The sequence below is a fragment of the Bubalus bubalis genome, chromosome 1 (assembly GCF_019923935.1).
Source record: "Bubalus bubalis isolate 160015118507 breed Murrah chromosome 1, NDDB_SH_1, whole genome shotgun sequence".
Taxonomy (NCBI): domain Eukaryota; kingdom Metazoa; phylum Chordata; class Mammalia; order Artiodactyla; family Bovidae; genus Bubalus; species Bubalus bubalis.
Genome location: NC_059157.1, coordinates 10,548,215 through 10,571,244, shown reverse-complemented (window position 1 = coordinate 10,571,244; position 23,030 = coordinate 10,548,215). Strand labels below are relative to the sequence as shown.

Below are 23,030 nucleotides of genomic sequence, written 5' to 3'. Positions count from 1 at the left end.
TCAGAGAAAGTCCATGGTAGTGTGGAATTTAACCTCAGAACAAGGTTCTCCCCTGTTCCTGAGACAACCGGACAACTAACTGCGAGGAAGAGATGCTATTCTGAAGCTCCCTGTGTCTTTGACATATTTGGAGCCGTTGTCTCTTCAGCAGCAGTCTCGGCACAGATACTTCAAACAACATTATGGAGCCTCAAAGTCAGGATTTGAAGACAGCACCATTCTTGACTTTAGGAAGATTTCACATTTCTGAAGATTATGGCTTTCTTCTCCCAAGTCCTCTGGTAAGGCTAGGGTTTTAGAGCAAATCAGTGTAGTTTTCTTGAGATGCTGATTTGTGTGTTTGTTTGTTTAATGATGTAGTCATTAAGAGAAATGCAACATAAATGCCAAGTCTGTGATGTGGGATGGATGATACAAATAAGTGCAGGTTGCTCAGTCATGTCCAACTCTGTACAGTCCATGGAATTCTCTAAGCCAGAATACTGGAATGGGTAGCCTCTCCCTTCTCTAGGGGATCTTCCCAACCCAGGGATCAAACCCAGGTCTCCCGCACTGCAGGTGGATTCTTTACCAGCTGAGCTACCAGGGAAGCCCAACAATAGTGGAGTGGGTAGCCTATCCCTTCTCAGTGGGTCTTCCTGACTCAGGGATTGAACCAGGGTCTCCTGCATTGCAGGCAGATTCTTTACCAACAATACAAATAAGGCACAGGGTGATTACCAGCAAAGGCAAGTGAGACCTACAGCAGCGAGAGAGCAAGTGAAATGTTTTAATGTCATGTTTTTGTTTGTTTGCTTGTTTTTCAAATAGATTTCCAGTCATTCCAGTGATTTGAGAGCAACTGTGCAGTTATCAAAAAGAGAGAGAGAATTAGATAAAGATCAATTATATGATCCCTGGGTCTGGAAGATCCCCTGGAGAAGGGAATGGCTATCCCTCCAGTATCCTTGCCTGGAGAGTCCCGTGGACAGAGGAGCCTCATGGGCTACCCCAGTTAATGGGGTCACACAGAGTCAGACATGACCGAGTGACTAAGCACTAAGGCAAGAAATTCAGTTTACCTTGCCTGGCTGCTTCTGCTGCTGCTAAGTCGCTTCAGTTGTGTCCGACTCTGTGCGACCCCATAGACGGCACCCCTCCAGGCTCCCCCGTCCCTGGGATTCTCCAGGCAAGAACACTGGAGTGGGTTGCCATTTCCTTCTCCAATGCATGAAAGTGAAAAGTGAAAGTGAAGTTGCTCAGTCGTGTCCTACTCTTAGTGACCCCATGGACTGCAGCCTACCAGGCTCCTCCGCCCACGGGATTTTCCAGGCAAGTGTACTAGAGTAGGGTGCCATTGCCTTCTCTGATCTTGCCTGGCTAGTGGTAGAGAAAAGAGAACACAGTGGACCTCAGGTGTCCTTGAGGATAGCAGGAGGGATTAGATATTCACAGATATTGCTGTGAAGAGGAAAAAACCTTTGAGAACAAACTGAAACTATTTCTTATTTGTTCTTAATGCAGTTCCTTTTCAACACTGTTTAAATCTTTGAATGTGGTTGAGATCGAAAACGTTAAAACTGCAAGAGTTCTTAGAAACTGAAGACCAGAAGTGGTCTGCCCAAAGTCGTATTACTGGAAAAAGCAGAAGTACTCAGGACTCTTGATTTCTTTTTTTCTACTATGTTATAAATAGGGCCAAGACTACTCAGCTAAAAATCTAGAGATCCAATGTTACAATCACTGCAATCATTTATTAGATCCAGTTTTTCCTTCTACGGACCTAATTGGTGATTTAATCATGATTAATGATTGACCTAGAATTTAATGAACTTTTATGGAATTCCTACTTCTGAGTGTGATAGAGGAATACAGATGAAGATAGGATCTATTTGCTGATCCCCAGTGCTACTCTGTAGAGCTGTTAGTTTTGAAATCAAGCCACAGATCTGCAAGAAACTTGAGCAGTAACAGTAATGACGCCAGGGTGTTAGATGACAGTTGCGGCCCCGAACACTGGACTGTGTTCCCGACCCTGCCACTAGGCTGACCAAGAATGTCCATTTGCTAGAGGCCAAAGGGGATTCCAAGAAGCAGGATTTTCTATGCTAAGCCAGGAAAGTCCTGAACAAACCAGATACTTGAGTCATCCAAAGTTTTACTTACTAACTCTTGTGACCTACAATGAATCATCAGCATTGCCTGACCCTCAGTTTTCACAGGCACTGGAAGAGATCTAGCCCCACTCCCACTGGACTGCTATGGAGCATGGAAGCACGTTCATAAATCCAATGGACTGCTAGAAGCCAATTTGCCTGACCCTCAGTCCAGAGCTTATTCAAAATTTCTTTATGTGTATATAACTTGATTCAGGCACATTCAGATCATCTCTAGTTCACAAGAAAGAGCCAATCTACAGGCCAACACTCTCTTATTGGGATTAAATATATACACTGAACTGAGAAAAATAATATTAAAATTATTGTGTTGGCTGAAAAGCTTTTTCGGGTTTTTTGATAACATTTTATGTGGGAACATTGGGTGGGGCCACCATGATGTGTTCCCATTCTTTGCAGTTTCCTTTCTTATAAATAAGAAAACCAGATGAGAAAAAATAACAACATCAAGTGGTTGTGACTTTCTGAGAAAATACAAGACCCCATCTGCCCTGTGGTCTGGTTGAGGCATACTCCTTTGAAGAAATTTCCATTCTGGAACTCAGATAGAAATTTCCTGGCAAACTGGACCTGTTCTCAAAGTCATTTGTCCGAGTTTTAAAGATTGCAAGTCTTTGTTTCAGTTTTAGTTCTGTCTCCTAAACACCTCCCTTTCTGGGAAGAGGTAGGGGAAGAGTGTTGACCCCAGAATCTGTCTCACATTATTCAGCTGATCAGAAGAGAATCCCTCACTCATCCCTCACTCACCACCAAATAAATAGCCGTGGTGTCACAACAGATCACAAATCGAGAAATATCAGCCTGGTTTTGCTAAGGGCTTTGTTTGCTTTTAGGAAAGTGATCGGGTGGCTATTCCATTATGTAAATCAGACCAAATATGCCCTTCCGGCAAGCTTGGTTGTTTACCATAAATACTTAGAGCATGTGAGTATAATTATGTACCACAGGTAGTAAAGATCATTATGTTCCAATGATTGTAATAGCATTTTTAGGTAAAGCTAATAAATACAGGAAATGGTTCTGATTTTTATCAATAACAAAGAAGAAAAGAAAGCACAGTCAAACTAATGAATAAGCAATCATTCTGGCTCTGTGGGAAAGGGCTGACTTGGTTTAACATACTCTACCCTACTGTTTGTATAAACTCTCAAACATCTGTAGGGTCTAACATTTCAGTAAGGAAAATGTGTCTCTTTTAGTCCCATAGGAAAGCCACAAAAATTGCTTGCCAGTCATGTAATCTGTGCGTGCATGTGTTTGGGTGGGTGGGTGGGGAGAAATTTTTCTTTAAAGAATTTGAGCAAATCAGCTGGGCAGGAAAGGAGGGACCAAGATAGATGATAGTAGATTAGATTGGGGCAAGACCAAGGGAACTCAAATGTTAGGCTCAGGAATTTGGATTTCACACATCTGGTAAATGTCTTCTGCAATGGCGTATGAATGTACTCCTAGCAGAAGGTTAAGTGCAGGCAATATTCTGACAGTGATTCCTGGATTGTGTACTAAAATTAGCTGGGGAGCCTAAATAAATACTGATGCCAGAACCCTAACCAGTAGTTAAATCGGAACCTCTAGGCTAACTAGCTCAGTACTTGTAAGTAACAGAATCTATAAAAGACAGTGGAGGTTCATATGAGCAATGAGAGTTTTTGAAGGCTGTTTTTGGAAAGAAATGTGTTCCTAACTATGAGAAACGGTGAGAAGGGCTTGCGTGCATACTAAGTCACTTCAGTCGTGTCTGAGTCTTTGCGACCCCATGGACTGTAGCCCACCAGGCTCCTCTGTCCATGGGATTCTCCAGGCAAGAGTACTGGAGTGGGTTGTCATGCCCTTCTCCAGGGGATCTTCTGGACCCAGGGACCAAACCTAGGTCTTTTAAGAAAAATAAATATACCTATACTCTCCTGTAAAATTTCAAAGCACTTGTGAGAAGCAGTGGACTCCAGCTGTTTAGAAGGAAGAGTAGAAAAATTATTAACACAGAAGACTATAGTTTTCAAATGAAAAGTAGAGGTAGGAAGAAATCTAATATTTCCTTGAGAAAAAACTACCATTATTTACTAGTATCTGAGCTATATGCCTGACCATGTCAAATGAGATTTGAGGCAACGATGGCTATATTTAGTTTAGTTTAATCGCTCAGTCATGTCCAACTCTTTGCAACACTATGGACTGCAGCATGCCAGGCTTTCCTGTCCATCACCAACTCCCAAAGCTTGCTCAAACACATATCCATGCTTTATTTTATTTATTAAATATTATATTACATATATATACATGGTTTATTACTTACTACATAGCCATATAAATGGTTATATTACCAATAGATATATTATTATTATTATCTACTATATTGCAGAGATACACACAAAGAGATCAGATTTCAGAACCCTGAGTGTAGATTAATATAGAAAGGTGAGTTTGGGGGTGGGGAGGGTTGGACAGGATGTGGATTTCCGTGCCAAAGTTAAGAAACCAAGAGAAATGTGAGGCAAGCCAATGGGGAAGTGGTTGGACAATGGGGATAAAAATGGAGAAAAAGAGGCCAAGATGGTCCTAGAAACTGGAATCCGAAACAATGAATCCACTCAGAGTTTTTCACCCTCAGGGTATCGAAGCTGTAGAAAAGCTTAAGACAACACGGGGAGAGCTGAGCTGAGAAAGGATGAAAAAATCATGCACCATGGAAATTACATATCTGCTATTCTCAGTCAAAATGAGGCTCTGGAAGTGAATTAATTTCCTAGGGCTGATGTCAAAACTACCAAAAATATGTTGGTGGCTTAAAGCAAGAGAAATGTACTTTCTTAGACTTCTGGAGGGAAGAAGTCTGAAATTAGGGTGTTGGCAGCACACTCCTGCCCCAGCAAAGTCTCTCGGGGAGAATCCTTCTTGGCCTCTTCCATCTTCTTGTGGTTCCTAGTGTCCTTGCTCCCAGCAGAAGGACTCCACTCTCTGCTCCATCTTCACATGGCCTTCTTCTCTGCTCTGCAATCTTCCTCCCTCTCTCTCTGTCTTCTCTTATAAAGACACATGTCATCACATCCAGGCCTCCCAGGTAGCGTTAGTGGTAAAGAACCTGCCTGCCAATGCAGGAGACATAAGAGACGTGGGTTTGATCCCCTGGGTTGGGAAGATCCCCTGGAGAAGGGCATGGCAGTCTGCCCACTCCAGTATTCTCACCTGGAGAATCTCATGGATAGAGGAGCCTGCCGGGCTACCATCCACATCGTCGCAAAAGACTCAGACACGACTGAAGCGACTTAGCACACATCATCACATCCATGCTAATCCAAGGTGTTCTTATCTTGTGGTGACTAACTAAATGATATCAGCAGAAACCCATGTCCAATTAAGGTCACATTCACAGTTTCTAAGCAGACATGTCTTTTGGGGAGAAAAGGGTTGGCACAAGCCATTAGGCTCACTATAGGAAGTGAGGCAGAAAGATGAACAGTTAGAGAAACGGAGATCCTGGGAGATGGAAACCAAAGCCTTGTTAATTTTTTTTTTTAATAATTATTGATCAATTGATTTTTGGGGGGCTGCAGTGGGTCTTCACTGCTGTGAGAGCTTTTCTTTAGCTGTGGCAAGTGGGTTTCTCCTTGCGGTGGCCTCGCTACCTGAACACAGGCTCTAGGGTGCTCAGGCTTCGTACTTGCAGTCCACAGCATCTGGAGCACAGGCTCAACAGTTGTGCACAGGCTTAGCTGTGTCACAGCATATGGGATCTTCCCAGACCAAGGACTGAACCCATGTCTCCTGCATTGGCAGGTGGATTCTTTACCACTGAGCCACCAGGGAAGCCCCAAACGTTTGTTTTGCCCTGAGACCCCCAGAGCTGACCAGACAGGAGGGTAAAGGGCAATAAAACGTGACGGTGCAAAGCACAAAATGATCAAGGAAGTACAAGGGGACTGTTAAATATTGACCGGTTTTGTCAGCATATTATTAACTTGTGTTCACCACTCTATGATCTCAATGTTCTGAAAAAACTGAAGAGTATTCACATGCTCTGCTGAAAATTGTAGCTTTAAGATCAGAGAAAAGCTGGAATATGAGAAAACACCTCATGAGCAAAGGGTAGACAGCTAAGCTAGCCCACATGAGCTCAAAGTCCAGCCTTGTTTTTCAAATGTGAGCACAGTAATTACATGACCACAGTTATATGGGAAAGCAGTCTCCATGTCAGCAAATTTGGAAAACTCACCAGTGGGCACAGAACTGGAAAAGGTCAGTTTTCATTCCAATCCCAAAGAAAGGCAATGTCAAAGAATGCTCAGACTACCGCACAATTGCTTTCATCTCACACGCTAGTAAAGTAATGCTCAAAATTCTTCAAGCCAGGCCTTAGCAATACGTGAACCGTGAACTTACAGATGTTCAAGCTGGTTTTAGAAAAGGCAGAGGAACCAAAAATCAAATTGCCAACATCTGCTGGATCATCAAAAAAGCAAGAGAGTTCCAGAAAAACATCTATTTCTGCTTTATTGACTACGCCAAAGCCTTTGATGTGTGGATCACAATAAACTGTGGAAAATTCTGAAAGAGATGGGAATACCAGACCACCTGACCTGCCTCTTGAGAAACGTGTATGCAGGTCAGGAAGCAACAGACTGGTTGGAACAACAGACTGGACATGGAACAACAGACTGGTTCCAAATAGGGAACAGAGTACGTCAAGGTTGTATATTGTCACCCTGCTCATTTAACTTATATGCAGAGTATATCATGAGAAATGTCAAGCTGGATGAAGCACAAGCTGAAATCAAGATTTCCGGGAGAAATATCAATAACCTCAGATATGCAGATGACACCAGTCTTATGGCAGAAAGTGAAGAAGAACTAAAGAGCCTCTTGATGAAAGTGAAAGAGGAGAGTGAAAAAGTTGGCTTAAAACTCAACATTCATAAAACTAAGGTATGGCATCCAGCCCTATCACTTCATGGCAAATAGATGGGGAAACCTTGGAAACAGTGGTTGACTTTATTTTGGGGGAGCTCCAAAATCATTGCAGATGGTGATTGCAGCCATGAAATTAAAAGACGCTTACTCCTTGGCAGGAAAGTTATGGCCAACCTAGATAGCATATTAAAAAGCAGAGACATTACTTTGTCAACAAAGGTCTGTCTAGTCAAGGCTATGGTTTTTACAGTAGTCATGTATGTATGTGAGAGTTGGACTATAAAGAAAGCTGAGCACTAAAGAATTGATGCTTTTGAACTGTGGTGTTGGAAAAGACTCTTGAGATTCCCTTGGAGTGCAGGGAGATCCAACAAATCCATTCTAAAGGAAATAAGTCCTGGGTGTTCATTGGATGGACTGATGTTGAAGCTGAAACTCCAATACTTTGGCCACCTGATGAGAAGACCTGATTCATTTGACAAGACCCTGATGTTGGGAAAGATTGAAGGCAGGAGGAGAAGGGGACAACAGAGGATGAAATGGTTGGATGGCGTCACCAACTCAGTGAACATGAGTTTGGGTAAACTCTGGGAGTTGGTGATGGACAGGGAGGCCTGGCGTGCTGCAGTTCATGGGGTCGCAAAGAGTCAGACATGACTGAGCAACTGAAATGAACTGAACTGTCCTGTATAAATATTGTATTGGAATATAATTGCATTGCAATGTTGTGTTAGTTTCTGCAGTACAAAAATGCAAATTATACATATATATATGTGTGTGTATATATATGTGTGTGTGTGTGTGTATACATATATGTCCATTCTTTTAGAGCTTCCCTCACATGCCCCCATCTCAGCCCTCTAGGTCATCATAGAACACCGGGTTGGGCACCCTGTGCTATACAGCAGCTTCCACTAGCTATCTATTTTATGCATAGCAGTATATATATATGTCAGTCTTACTTTCTCAGTTTGTCCCATCCTCTCATTCCCCTGCTGTGTCCATAAGTCCATTCTCTGCATCTGTATCTCTATTCCTTCCCTGAAAATAAGTTCATCAGTACGATTTTTCTAGATTCCATCAGATCAGATCAGATCAGTCGCTCAGTCGTGTCCAACTCTTTGCGACCCCATGAATCACAGCATGCCAGGCCTCCCTGTCCATCACCAACTCCTGGAGTTCACTGAGACTCACGTCCATCAAGTCAGTGATGCCATCCAGCCATCTCATCCTCTGTCATCCCCTTCTCCTCCTGCCCCCAATCCCTCACAGCATCAGAATCTTTTCCAATGAGTCAACTCTTCACATGAGGTGGCCTAAGTACTGCAGTTTCAGGTTTAGCATCATTCCTTCCAAAGAAATCCCAGGGCTGATCTCCTTCAGAATGGACTGGTTGGATCTCCTTGCAGTCCAAGGGACTCTCAAGAGTCTTCTCCAACACCACAGTTCAAAAGCATCAATTCTTCGGCGCTCAGCCTCCTTCACAGTCCAACTCTCACATCCATACATGACCACAGGAAAAACCATAGCCTTGACTAGACAGACCTTTGTTGGCAAAGTAATGTCTCTGCTTTTGAATATGCTATCTAGGTTGGTCATAACTTTCCTTCCAAGGAGTAAGCGGCTTTTAGTTTCATGGCTGCAGTCACCATCTGGAGTGATTTTGGAGCCCAGAAAAATAAAGTCTGACACTGTTTCCACTCTTTCCCCATCTATTTCCCATGAAGTGATGGGACCAGATGCCATGACCTTCATTTTCTGAATGTTGAGCTTTAAGCCAACTTTTTCACTCTCCTCTTTCACTTTCATCAAGAGGCTTTTGAGTTCCTCTTCACTTTCTGCCATAAGGGTGGTGTCATCTGCATATCTGAGGTTATTGATATTTCTCCTGGCAATCTTGATTCTAGCTTGTGTTTCTTCCAGTCCAGCGTTTCTCATGATGTACTCTGCATATAAGTTAAATATGCAGGGTGACAATATACAGCCTTGACGAACTCCTTTTCCTATTTGGAACCGGTCTGTTGTTCCATGCCCAGTTCTAACTGTTGCTTCCTGACCTGCATACAAATTTCTCAAGAGGCAGATCAGGTGGTCTGGTATTCCCATCTCTTTCAGAATTTTCCACAGTTTATTGTAATCCACACAGTCAAAGGCTTTGGCATAGTCAATAAAGCAGAAATAGATGTTTTTCTGGAACTCTCTTGCTTTTTCAATGATCCAGCGGATGTTGGCAATTTGATCTCTGGTTCCTCTGCCTTTTCTAAGGCAGGAAGTTCACGGTTCACATATTGCTGAAGCCTGGCTTGGAGAATTTTGAGCATTACTTTACTAGCGTGTGAGATGAGTGCAATTGTTCGGTAGTTTGAGCATTCTTTGGCATTGTCTTTCTTTGAGATTGGAATGAAAACTGACCTTTTCAGTCCTGTGGCCACTGCTGAGTTTTCCAAATTTGCTGGCATATTGAGTACAGCACTTTCACAGCATCATCTTTCAGGATTTGGAATAGCTCCACTGGAATTCCATCACCTCCACTAGCTTTGTTCGTAGTGATGCTTTCTAAGGCCCACTTGACTTCACATTCCAGGATGTCTGGCTCTAGGTCAGTGATTACACCATCGTGATTATCTGGGTCGTGAAGATCTTTTTTGTACAGTTCTTCTGTGTATTCTTGCCGTCTCTTCTTAATTCTTCTAGATTCCATACATATGTATTAATATACTATATTTGTTTTCCTGACTTACTTAACTTTGTATAATAGATTCTATATTCTTGCATGTCTGTTCATCTGACTCATATTTGTTTCTTTTTATGGCTTAGTAATATTCCATTGTATATATGTACCACAACTTCTTTATCCATCATCTGTCAATGGATATCTAGGCTGGTTCCATGTCCTGGCTATTGTAAATACTGCTGCAATGAACATTGGGATACATATGTCTTTTTGAATTATTATTTTCTCAGGGTATATGTTGAGTAATGGGATTGCTAGATCATACAGTTGTTTTATTCCTAGTTTTTTAAGGAACCTCCATATTGTTCTGCATTTTGGCAATATCAATTTACATTCCCACTAACAGTGCAAGAGGGCTCCCTTTTCTTCACATGCTCTCCAGCATTTATTGTTTGCAGATTTTTTGATGATGGCCATTCTGAACAGTGTGAGGTGATACATCATTGTAGTTGTTCGCATTTCTCATAATAAGCAATGTATATCTTTTCATGTTTTTGTTGGCCAACTGTATGTCTTCTTTGGGAAAATGTATGTTTAGGTCTTCCACTCATTTTTTAATTGAATTTTTTTTTGTTTTTCCAATATTGACCTGTATAAATCTAAAAGGATAATCTAGAATCATGTTTCTGAAACTGTGGGCTGTGGAGTGGGGAGATGAAAGAGGAGTAAAGATATGCTCCTATGGATGCATAAATGCTGAGATGTTTAATATTGTGTTTTTAATCTTTGACTAGATATAGAAAGAAATGTTTTATATCATGGAGATAACGTGCAATGAAAAAACATTTTCCATAAAAAAGATTTTAGTTTCCTTCTTTTTTCCAACTCAGGTTTTTGAATCTTTGGGAAATTATTCTCTGGGATTCATGAAAATTATTCCTTAAAGGCAATTTTGTATATTCCTTTAGTTGAGAAACAGTATATGATTAATATTACAAATTCTGGTTCACAGCACTGACAACACTATAATAGCCACATTGATTTGAAGTTGAAGTCTAGATAAATCTCTTACTAGTTTTAAAACTAGCAAGTCATATTTGCTCTCTTTTTACCTACTTTACTTGTGTGAGGATAACATGTCATGTATGAGGAGGATCAAATTAAGAAAACCCCTCATTATGCTGACACTCTGTGATTTCAGTCTGAAACTAAAGACTAAGCCAGGCCCAGGTCCAGGTCCTATTAACAACAGAATAAGTTATAACTATATAATATAGATTTTCTAAATCATGACCAATTTGAGAAGGAATATGTTATGACATTTCATACCATAATTATGTCAATATTTATCAAATTATGTCCTAATTTGATTTTATAGTATATAATTACCGTAATTGTCTCCCAACTGCTTTTAATCACAACTTCCTGCTGCTGCTAAGTCGCTTCAGTCGTGTCCGACTCTGTGCGACCCCATAGACGGCAGCCCACCAGGGTCCTCTGTCCCTGGGATTCTCCAGGCAAGAACACTGGAGTGGGTTGCCATTTCCTTCTTCAATGCATGACAGTTAAAAGTGAAAGTGAAGTTGCTCAGTCATGTCCAACTCTTCATGACCCCATGGACTGCAGCCTACCAGGCTCTTCCATCCATGGGATTTTCCAGGCAAGAGTACTGGAGTGGGGTGCCATTGCCTTCTCTGTAATCACAACTTAAGACCCCATTATTGATTTAAAAATTTTTTTCAATTATATATAATATCAGGTTAATGTGTACTATAAATTGACCATCCTCTGCTTGAAATCTTACTTCAAACTCCTTTTATTGAATATTTATTTTATTATTAATCTTTAGAAATTAGGAGACTACTAAAATTCAGTGGCACATCATTAGTGACAAAATTTTTTATGAAAAAAATCTAAATGTGACTATTTTGTTACCAGCTTAATAAATTCATATCAAGTTCACATTGGAAGATTCTTAAAAGTAGGAAATTGATTATTCATAACTCTACCATAAAATCAATATACCTTAGGTATCTGGGGATAATTTATCTAAGGGTGTGTATGTTTGGCTATGTATTTGTCTGTGTATATATGTGTGTCTATGTGTTTGCAAAGCTGCAAAGTTGTAATTCTATTGCATATCCAAACCTACATTGTGTGTTTTTAACTCAATGCTATAAAATAAAACTGCCTGAAATTAATCAGTCTTAACAATATAATTTTAATGGTTTCATTAAATCCTATTTGCATGATAAAACATTCCAATTTAATGGCATTAGACATTTTGGTTAATTTTCCCTCTATAAATACAACCAATATATGAAACTTCTGATGGTTTAATTCAAACCAACCAAGTCAGTCCCACAAAAATTGCTTATCTTGTTCCTAAAATTAACTTGTAATCGCGAGCTAATTTTGAGGATGTTTGCTTAGGATGCTTCCCCATTCTTCATTCTAACCTCTGGGCATTCACTCTCTCTAGTGTCAGATTAATGTACCTCCCCTGATTCGCTATTTCTTCAATTTTTTTGCTGGAATTTTTTTTATCGTTTCAGTCCACTGCATATTTTTGCACTACTTTTAATGTTTCAGAACACTTAGTTTACAGATGTGAATTAATGTGAACTCTCTGCTCCCAGCCTATAAAACAATTTTGATAGAGGATGAGACCAGAACAAAAGATGTAGTTCCCCTAGGTGGATGAATCAATTTGTCACCAATGAAAATTTTTAATGCTTGTCCAATCTTCATCATAGAAACTCCTGCGCTCTTATTCTAAATGGAGACAGGTGGGCAGAGATGGTGAACTCCTCTCTGTAGCAGCTGCTGCCCAAAGCTACAGAACCTTAGTCCAAACTCTGTTTACATCCTCCAGAAAAAAAGACAAAAAGAAACAGTTAAAAAAAAAAGAAAAAGAAAATTTATTATTGCTAAGTTCCACCTTGGAGGGCATTTTAACATCCATTTACTGTTACTTTGGGGGCATCCCTGGTAGCTCAGATGGTAAAGAATCCATCTGCAGCGTGCGAGACCTAGATTTGATCCCTGGATTGGGAAGATCCTCTGGAGAAGGGCATGGCAATCCACTCCAGTATTCTTGCCTGGAGAATCCCCATGGACAGAGGAGCCTGGTGGGCTACAGTCCAGGGGGTGGCAAAGAGTCGGACACGACTGAGCGACTAAGCACAGCACCTTGTTACTTTGGCATGCCCTCAAACAACTTATCAAAATATTCTTTCTAAACCTTTTCTATACTTTTTCTTGGCTTTTCTGATTTTATGTATTGTAACAACTTTCCAGGGGCCTCCCTGGCAGCTCAGTGATAAAGAATCCACCTGCAATGCAAGAGACGTGGGTTCAGTCCCTGGGTGGGGAAGATCCCGTGGAAGAGGGAACGATAACTCACTCTAGTCTTCTTGCCTGGGAAATCTCACAGACAAAGGAACTTGACGGGCTCCAGTTCATGGGGTTGCAAAAGAGTTGGATACGTCTTAGCAGTTAACTAAAAGACAAAAACAACTTTCCAATGTCAAAATATGCTCACAGTAATGCCAAACATGGGTTGGTCTTTTATACGAATGAATTCAGTTTGATAACATTTTATTTAAGAATTACCTTTTTGTATTCATACACCACGGTAGTGTTACAGTTTCAGGGGTTAGTCCTGAGGGTCTGTTATCTTCACAAATTGCATAAAGTGCTTTCTCATCTTCATCTGTGCTCTGGAACAGATAATATATCATCATTCTTAAGAAAGGACAGATTTTAGGTGATATGTTTTTAATTATATTTTTCATTTCCTCTATGCTTATTGGCCTAGAAGCCTATTTCACCTAGAAAATTTCACAATTCTAGGTGAAAAAAGAACAAGCAAAAAATGACCTTTTACAGTTTTTCAATTGGGGTTTCAATTCAGATTTTCAAAATATAAGCAAAATTAATTGATATCATTCTTCTATATTTCATTAAGAATGGAATTTTTTAGTTCCTATAATAACCCCTTTATAATATATAGTTATTAACTATTAGTCAGTGTTCACTTTGTACTAGACCTGTGTTAACCTTAACTACATATTTTGTAGTTGAGTCTTGCAGTAATCTTTATTATTCTCTAATGACTCCTATGAATGAATTCATCCCTGTCTCTGAAATCTATCTCTTGGCTGCCCACCTTTCTCTTTTCCACCCTAGTGCAATCCACCACCATTTCTTCCTGGACTGTTGCTTTGTAACCTGTCTTTATTTCCCCTCTTTTCCAACTATAATACACTCCCTGCATGGCAATCGGAGTGACCCTTAAAAAAAAAAAAAAAATCAAACCACGTAACTCCTCTCTTTAGAACAAAATCCTATACTTTGGTGTATCCTTAGGGACTGCTCATGCTGCCTACCCATCTCTTCAAAGTCATCTAATATTTCTGTCTCCTCTTTATTGGCAGCTATGTCACACCAGCCTCTTTCCATTTTTCCAGTCTTTTATTTCCCTAAAAATCATCTCTTTCAAATTCTACTCAGTCCAATAGATCACATTCTAATTTTTATGATACTAACATTATCATCCAACTTTTCCTTATTGACATTTGACTGGTTTAATTTCACTTAAACTTTTGATTTTTTCTTTTTTTAGCTTTCTGTACTATTTTCTTAAGCAGAAGCTGATTTCATGAACCAGTATAATACAGTTTAGTGTTTCTATAAAATACATGACTTCTATAAAATCTGTTCTTTTTTAGATTATAAATGTATTGAGAAGAACTATCCAAAGCAGAGCAAAAGGAGGGCTGAGTTTTAGTCAATATCGCCTGGAGCCCTGTCTAACTAGCAGTTTCACTTTAGGATTACTTAATTACCTTCCTTAAGAACTATGCTCCTTTTTTGACATGCTACTTACTATTGAGTAGGACTGAATCTCTGAAACTATGTGTTAACTTGCAAATTTTTGTTCAAAAGAGCTGCAAGTGATTTCTGTTGAGTAGAAAATATAACCCTAAAGTTTGTGATGTTTGTGCCACATAAGACATTAACCCATTACCATGTCTTTTAACATAGCAATTAATTTTTTAGCGTTCGTTTTTTAAAAATTCTAAACACTTCAGTCTATCAAGTGCTTTTGAAGGAACTTGTGTGTTTACTCTCAGGAGGTGCTGGAAAGTACACTGAACTTTGAGTCAGAAGTGGTTTGGCCTGACTACCAACGAGATGTGTAACCTTGAGAAAGTTTCTTAATTTCTCTGGCTTGAACTTCCTCTATTTTGAAAGAGCACTGATGAGATAATCTATCCTAACTCACAACACAAGTGTAGATAGATTAGAGAAGTAAGCATCAACAGTTAAACTAGAAATATTCTAAAAAGAAGTAATATTGGGACAAGAAATCTTTCTAAGTATAACCAAAAACCCAATGCATAAATGAAAATGCTGGCTCATTTGACTACCCTGATACGAATGGCAGTTTCACACCTGCACCCAAAATGCAATGACAAAGCATAAGACAAGATATTCAAACTTATCAAAAATCACAGAAATGTAAACAATACAATGATAACGTACAAAATTTCTGGAAAACCACACAAACTTCTGAGGGTCATTTCTGCTAGATGAGAGGATGAGAACAAGAGTAATTTTACTTTCCACCTTCCAAATTCTGTGCTTTTTGACTGTCTTGCCATCAACATTGACTACATTATTTTAATCATCATTTTTGAGACAGGAATATTTTTGGATGTTTATTTTATTATTGAATATTAAAATAACTATAGAATTTTAGTGCAAAGAATCCAATGTATGTATCTTTAAAAATAACAACAAAAAAGTTTGGTAATGCTCAACCTTGTTAGAATCATAAATAAACTGGCACTCCCATTATATGTTACATATTATATAAATGCAACTATCAATTCATGTAACTTTTCTGTAAGAAAACCAAGAAGTAGCTCTCAACCATTCCACAAGCAAAAATCTTTCACTCAATAAATCCATATTTATAAATTTATCCTGTTAATGAGATAATACCTAAAAATGCATGTATAAGAATGACTATTTCAGATTTGTTAATGATAGCCAAAAATTGTAAGCAATTACCAATATTCATTCATAGCACATTAGGATTGTCTGCAGGTGTTGAAACAGATGTGATAGAGAAGTATTAGCTAACACCGAAAGGGATGCTGTGTAGAGAAATACTCATCAGCTCGTCCTGCCCCGACACTGTAACTTAAAAAAGAATCTGGCAGTCAGAAAGCAATGAACATAATTCAATATTTTATTCAGCTCCTAGAGGAAAAGCCCACAGGAAGGGTGGGTACTTAAAAAAAAAGAGTTATTTGTTTATTTAAGTTTTATTTTTGGCTGCTCTGGGTCTTCATTGCTGTGCGTGGGCTTCCTCTAGTTGCGGGGAGTGGGGAACTATCCTTCCTCGCAGGGTGCTGACTTCCTATCATGGTGGCTTCTATTGTTGCGGAACACAGACTCTAGGCACCCAGGCTTCAGCAGTCACAGGGCACCAGCTCAGATGCTCCTCAGCATGTGGAATATTCCCGGATCAGCAATCAAACCCGTGCCCCCTGTATTAACAGGTGGATTCTCAACCACTAGACCACCAAGGAAACCCTGGTGGGTACATTTTTAATGGATTGTGAACTAGCTTTAACATCCTTTCTCCCTTTGCTTTTGAGGTCCCCATGTCAGTGTTTTTCAAACTATTGGTTACATTAGTTTCACCTACAGGGCTTGCTAAAACACAGAAGCTGGGCCCCAGCCCTGAGTTTTGGGTTCAACATGTCTGGGGAGAAGCCCTCCAAATTTGCATATCTAACAAGTTTTCACATCATCCCAATGCTGCCGGATGGGGACTGCACTTGGAGAACCCAGAGGTTCTCAAAGCTCACTGTTTTCTTATATTTGCGGTGTGATACCTGAGTCCAAACACTTGAACTGTTTAAAGAATGGAGTGGATGAAAAAGAGGAAGAAGGGTAAGAAGCATCTAGGAGTCTAAGGGGAAAGGAGATATTAAAGAATAGAGGGTGGCTTAGATTGAGGAACACTGGAGTATTTAAAGATTTCCATGCAAGCCCAGAAACAAAAATCCTTTGGCTGTGTCACATGGTTTGTGGGATTGTAGTTCCCATATCGGAGAAGGCAATGGCACCCTACTCCAGTACTCTTGCCTGGAAAATCCCATGGATGGAGGAGCCTGGTAGGCTGCAGTCCATGGAGTCGCTAAGAGTCGGACACGACTGAGCGACTTCACTTTCACTTTCATGCATTGGAGAAGGAAATGGCAACCCACTCCAGTATTCTTGCCTGGAGAATCCCAGGGACAGGGGGAGCCTGGTGGGCTGCCGTCTATGGGTAGCTCAGAGTCGTACACGACTGAAGCGACTTAGCAGCAGCAGTTCCCATATCAGGCATTGAACTCAGGCCACCAATGTGAAAGTACCAAGTCCTAACCACAGGAAATTCCCCAGGGTGCTTTAATTCTCAGAATATGATCCCTTTTCTAGGTACCAAAGAAAGAAAGCCAGAGATGATGACTTACTTACAGCTTTTTCTCAAACCCATTTTAAAAAGACCTCCTGAATATTATGAGTCTCCTTCTGTGATTTCCTTTGAAAATATTATATTCCCTTGTCTCTGTTGCTGCATTCAATTGCTGTTTGTAAAACAGCAGAAAAACGAGTTGCCAGTTCAGAGTCAGTTAACTGTAAATCTCTCTGCCCCTGTGAGTGTGAGCATGCTTGACCCCGCCACCACTCTGTAAATCCCCAAACTTGGGTCAGTTATCAGCTTTCTTCAACTCTGCATCACTGCTAGGGGAAATGACTATTATGCTTATAAATGACTTTTACTCTGGGAGACTAGGGGAGTGTAGTGGACTCTACCTTGAGAAATTGAGGGACTGAGTGAAGAATACATGAGGAGAAAATGGTACAATTTCTTCTTTGTGAATACCCATATTGTTGGGGCCCTAGGAAAGTCACCCCTGAATATGCCTCAATCATATTGATTATTTTGTCTTCTGTTCTTTACATTCTTTTTTTTTTTTTTTGATGTGGACTACTTTTAAAGTCTTTCTTTACTTTTGTTATCATATTGCTTCTGTTTTACGTTTTGACTCTTTGACTACAAAGCATGTAGAATCTTCATTTCTCAACAAGGGATTGAACCCACACCACCTGCATTGGAAGGCAAAATCCCAACCACTGGACCAGCAGGGAAGTCCTTCATATTGATTATATTGAACTAAAGTTACTAAAGAAACAGTCAGGGTGGGAAGTGGGAGGGAGGTTCAAGAGGGAAGGGATATATATATATATATATATATACCTATGGCTGATTCATGTTGACATATGGTAGAAACCAACACAATATTATAAAGCAATTATCCTCCAATTAAAAATAAATAAATTTTAAAAAATAAAATAAAAAGGCCATTTAAAAACAAAGAAACAGTAAATTCAAACGGAACTTTGACCCTCTTTTCTGTCTCCCTAGAAGCAGGAAATAAATCTCTCCTATGAAAAATGCCCTGCTTGCATGTGGAGACAGGAAGACACCCGTATCACCATAGGTAGGGAATGTGAGCCTAGGAGCCTAAGTAAATAAAACCCTGTTAGTTCTTTAATTGATGTCCCCAGGACAAGACTGTATAGATTCTTCACTAAATCCTGAAGCCCAAGGTTCATTGTCTTGTCCATTTATCACAGATTTATTGTTTCTTTGTCTAAAAAGAATAAAAGTTGCCTGCTATGGTCACTTCTCAGGTCCCATTTCTTAGGTCCCATTTCTAATAGTCTGTATGCTGCCAAGTCGCTTCAGTCGTTTCCGACTCTATGCAACCCCATGGACTGCAGCCCACCAGGCTTCTCCGTCCATGGGATTCTCCAGGCAAGAACACTGGAGTGGGTTGCCATTTCCTTCTCCAAGTCTGTATGCACAAGCTATTAATAACATTCCTTTCTTTTTCTATTAATCTGTTTTGTGTCAATTTATTATGAGTCCAGACTCAAGAACTTAGGAAAGGTAGAGGGGAAAATTTCTCCCCCTGGACAATATCTATATTAAAATTTTTAAATTATGAAATTATGATAATCTGGTATAATTTAAGAAAGCTCCAAAAGGGTGCCCCAATTTGTCCTGAACTGATAGAAGATAGAAAGCAGAGGATTAAATAAAGTCTGTAACTTTCACAGGTTGTGCATTGGATGTTGGATTCACCCAGTTTTATTTTACTTTCTGAGAAATAAGTGGCTTATTGGTAACTTATAGACCTACAGCTCTCCAAACTAACTGTTTTCAAACTTCCCTGGGTTTTCTAAGTCATGATAATGCATTATAATATACCTACTATGCATTGTGATATATCTGTATTTTGTGTTTAATTTCCTGTCCCTTCTCCTATAATGAATTTAACACGCACCTCTCTCCTCAGATCATACAACCTGACTCTTCACTACTGTTTGCTGAGAAATTAAGTTCATAAGAAATTAATTCCTTCATACTTCAGACTTTCTTGTTCTCTTTATTAAAAAACAATTATTTATTGATTTTTATTTTTGGCTGTGCTGGGTCTTCATTGCTGCTCGGGATTTTCCCAGTTACAGTGAGCGGGGCCTACTGTCTCCTTTGCACAGGCTTCTCATTGCAGTGGCTTCTCTTGCTGTGGCTCAGTAGTCGTGGCTCCCCAGCTCTGGAGCACAGACTCAACAGTTGTGGCACGTGGACTTAGCTGCTGTGGGGCATGTGGGAGCTTCCCAGACCAGGGATAGAACTCTGTCTCCTGCATTGGCAGGCAGATTCTTTACCACTGAGCCACCAGGGCAGCCCTCCTATTTCTTTAAATATGTTCCATCAGGGCTCTTTCTCTCCTCCTCCCCTTCCTCATGATTCTTTTCTTTCTTATTTCCTCTCTCCTTTTTCTTCAGTCTGTGCCTCTTGAGTAGCAGGCTGTAAACCACTCAGATCTTTTATTCTTCAGTGGAAACAGCTCTCAAGCACAAACTTCCCCCTTGTTAATGCCGTATGTTGTTGTTTCTTCGCTAAGTCATGTCTGACTCTTGCAACCCCATGGACTGGGGCCCACCTGGCTCCTCTACTCATGGGATATTCCAGGCAAGAATACTGGAGTGGGTTGCCATTTCCTTCTCAAGGGGATCTTTCTGACCCAGGGATCGAACCTGGGTCTCCTGCATTGGCTGCTGCTAAGTTGGTTCAGTCAGGTCCGACTCCATAGATGTGTGCGACCCCATAGACGGCAGCCCACCAGGCTTCCCCGTCCCTGGGATTCTCCAGGCAAGAACACTGGAGTGGGTTGCCATTTCCTTCTCCAACGCATCAAAGTGAAAAGTGAAATTGAAGTCTCTCAGTCGTGTCGGACTCCTAGCGACCCCATAAACTGCAGCCTACCAGGCTTCTCTGTCCATGGGATTTTCCAGACAAGAGCGGATTCTTTACCACTGAGCCACCTGGGAAGCCCTAATGTCTTATGGTGCTCCAAAAAAAGTAATTCACATATACAATCTCTATGCTCTTACCTCTTCAGCACACTATATTCAAACCCTGTTTCCATGACCCCGATATGAATTGGTGTATATGTGTTAGTGATGTTTCAATTTTTATTTTAAATAGGTAACCTTACTTAAAATGATGCATTTGGCCACCTGATAGATAAATCTCTGTTGTTGTTCACTCACTCAGTCATGTCCGACTCTTTGAGACTCCATGGACTGCAGCAAGTCAGACTTCCTTGTTCTTAACTATCTCCCAGAGTTTGCTCAAACTCATGTCCATCGAGTCAATGATACCATCCAATCACCTCATCCTCTGTTGCCCCCCTTACCCCCTACCTTCAGTCATTCCCAGCATCAGGGTCTTTTCCAATGAGTCAGCTGTTCACATCAGGTGGCCCAAGTATTGGAGCTTCAGCTTTAGCATGAGGCCTTCCAATGACTATTTTGGGTTGATTTCTTTTAGGATTGACTGATTTGATCTCCTTGCAATCCAAGGGACTCTCAAGAGTCTTCTCTAGCAACCAGTTCAAAAGCATCAATTCTTTGGCTCTCAGCTTTCTTTATGGTCCAACTCGCACATCCAGAAAAGCCTGACTACTGGAAAAGCCATAGCTTTGACTATACAGACCTTTGTTGGCAAATCGATGCCCCTGCCTTTAATATGCTGTCTAGGTTGATCATAGCTTTTCTTCCAAGGAGCAAGTGTCTTTTAATTTCATGGTTGCAGTCACCATCTGCCGTAGTTTTGGAGGTCAAGAAAATAAAGTCTGTCACTGTTTCCATTGTTTCCCCATCTATTTGCCATGAAGTGATGGAACCGGATGCCATGATCTTAGTTTTTGAATGTTGAGTTTTAAGCCAGCTTTTTCACTCTCTTTCACCTTCATCAAGAGGCTCTTTAGTTCCTCTTTGCTTTCTGCTGTTAGCGTGGTATCTGCATATTTGATGTTACTGATATTTCTCCCAGCAATCTTGATTCCAGTTAGTGTTCCATCCAGCCTGGCATTTCACATGATGTGCAATGCATAGAAGTTAAACAAGTAGGGTGACAATATTTAACCTTGATATACTCCTTTCCCAATAGAACTGGTCTATTGCTCCATGTCCGGTTCTAATTGCTGCTTCTTGACCTGCATGCAAATTTCTCAGAAAGCTGGTAAGGTGGTCTGGTATTCCCATCTCTTTAAGAATTTTCCAGAGTTTGTTGTCATCTACAGAGTCAAAGGCTGTAGCATAGTCAATGAAGTAGAAGTAGGTTCTTTTTTAAAATTCGCTTGCTGCTTCTATGAGCCAACAGATGTTGACAATTTGACCTCTGGTTCCTCTGCCTTTTCTGGATCTAGCTTGTACATCTGAAAGTTCTCAGTTGGTGTACTGTTGAAGCCTAGCTTGAAGGATTTTGATCATTACCTTGTTAGCATGTGAAATGAGCACAGTTGTAAGGTAGTTTGAATATTCTTTGGGATTGGAATGAAAATTGACATTTTCCAGTCTATGGCTACTGCTAAGGTTTCTAAATTTGCTGGCATGTTGAGTGCAGCATTTTAACAGCATCATCGTTTAGGATTTCAAATAGCTCAGTGGGAATTCCATCATCTCCACTAGCTTTGTTCATAGTGATGCTTCCTAAGGCCCACCCACTTGACTTCACACTCCAGGATGTCTGGCTCTAGGTGAGTGATCATGCCATCATGGCTATCTGGGTCATAAAGATCTTTTTTGTATAGTTCTGTATATTCTTGCCACCTCTTCTTAATATCCCATTTCTGTTATATCCATACTGTTTCTGTCCTTTATTGTGCCCACCTTTGCATGAAATATTCCCTTGCTGCTGCTGCTGCTGCTAAGTCGCTTCAGGCATGTCCAACTCTGTGCAACCCCAGAGATGGCAGCCCACCAGGATCCCCCATCCCTGGGATTCTCCAGGCAAGAACACTGGAGTGGGTTGCCATTTCCTTCTCCAATGAACGAAAGTGAAAAGCGAAAGTGAAGTCGCTTAGTTGTGTCCGACTCCTAGCGACCCCATGGACTGCAGCCTACCAGGCTCCTCCGTCCATGGGTTTTCCAGGCAAGAGTACTGGAGTGGGGTGCCATTGCCTTCTCCAAATGTTACCTTGGTATCTCTAATTTTCTTGATGAGATCTCTAGTCTTTCCCATTCTATTGTTTTCCTATATTTCTTTGCATTGTTCTCTTAAGAAGTCTTAAAAGATGTCTGGCTCTCCAAGAAACCCTCTAATGTCTTGACTTCCATAGGGTGGTTCCTTTCTGGCTCATTGAACCTCTGTGCATGTCTTCATAATCTGAATTGCTGGATTTATTTCCTCTAGCCACCTTGTAAGATCCCCCAGTACATTGATCTAAGCCTTCTCTTTTCACTTTGCAACTTCTCCTGAACTATCTTTGTATACTCTAGCCATTTTAACCACAAAGTGGAATTTGCACTACTGTGATACTCCCAAGTGCACATTTCTAACGTTAATTTTCTCCTGAACTCCCAATTATATATCCAGCTGCCCAGTATACAGCCATATCTTGACATTCCATGGATATTTTAGGTGACATTCCATGGATTTTTTAGACAGATCTAAAAATAAATTCAGTATTATATGCCCTGTCTGTGACTCCACCTGTATTTCTGTTTCAATTCATGGTGTTCTCACCAGTTCATCCAGTCACCTGATCCATAAACATGGAAATCATCCTCTCTGACTCTACTTTTTTTCCCCCCCAATTTCTTTTAAATCGGAGGATAATTGCTTCACAATATTGTGTTGGTTTCAGCTG

At 40.5% G+C, this 23,030-nt stretch overlaps 1 protein-coding gene across 9 annotated transcripts in view; it reads left to right on the top strand.

Annotated features, from left to right (window-relative positions):
- IDO2 (indoleamine 2,3-dioxygenase 2) overlaps positions 1–23,030 on the top strand; it is a 67,471-nt gene continuing 44,441 nt past the window's right edge. For 2 of the 9 annotated variants that reach the window (XM_025278153.3, XM_025278137.3), the window contains exon 1: positions 1–281. In XM_025278153.3, the coding sequence (XP_025133938.3) occupies positions 183–281 (99 nt within the window). In that variant the 5' untranslated portion in view covers positions 1–182. Of the gene's footprint in view, positions 282–16,202; positions 16,348–23,030 lie in introns of all 9 variants that reach the window. The other 7 variants (XM_025278128.3, XM_025278107.3, XM_025278146.3 and 4 more) reach the window with 5 other exon arrangements.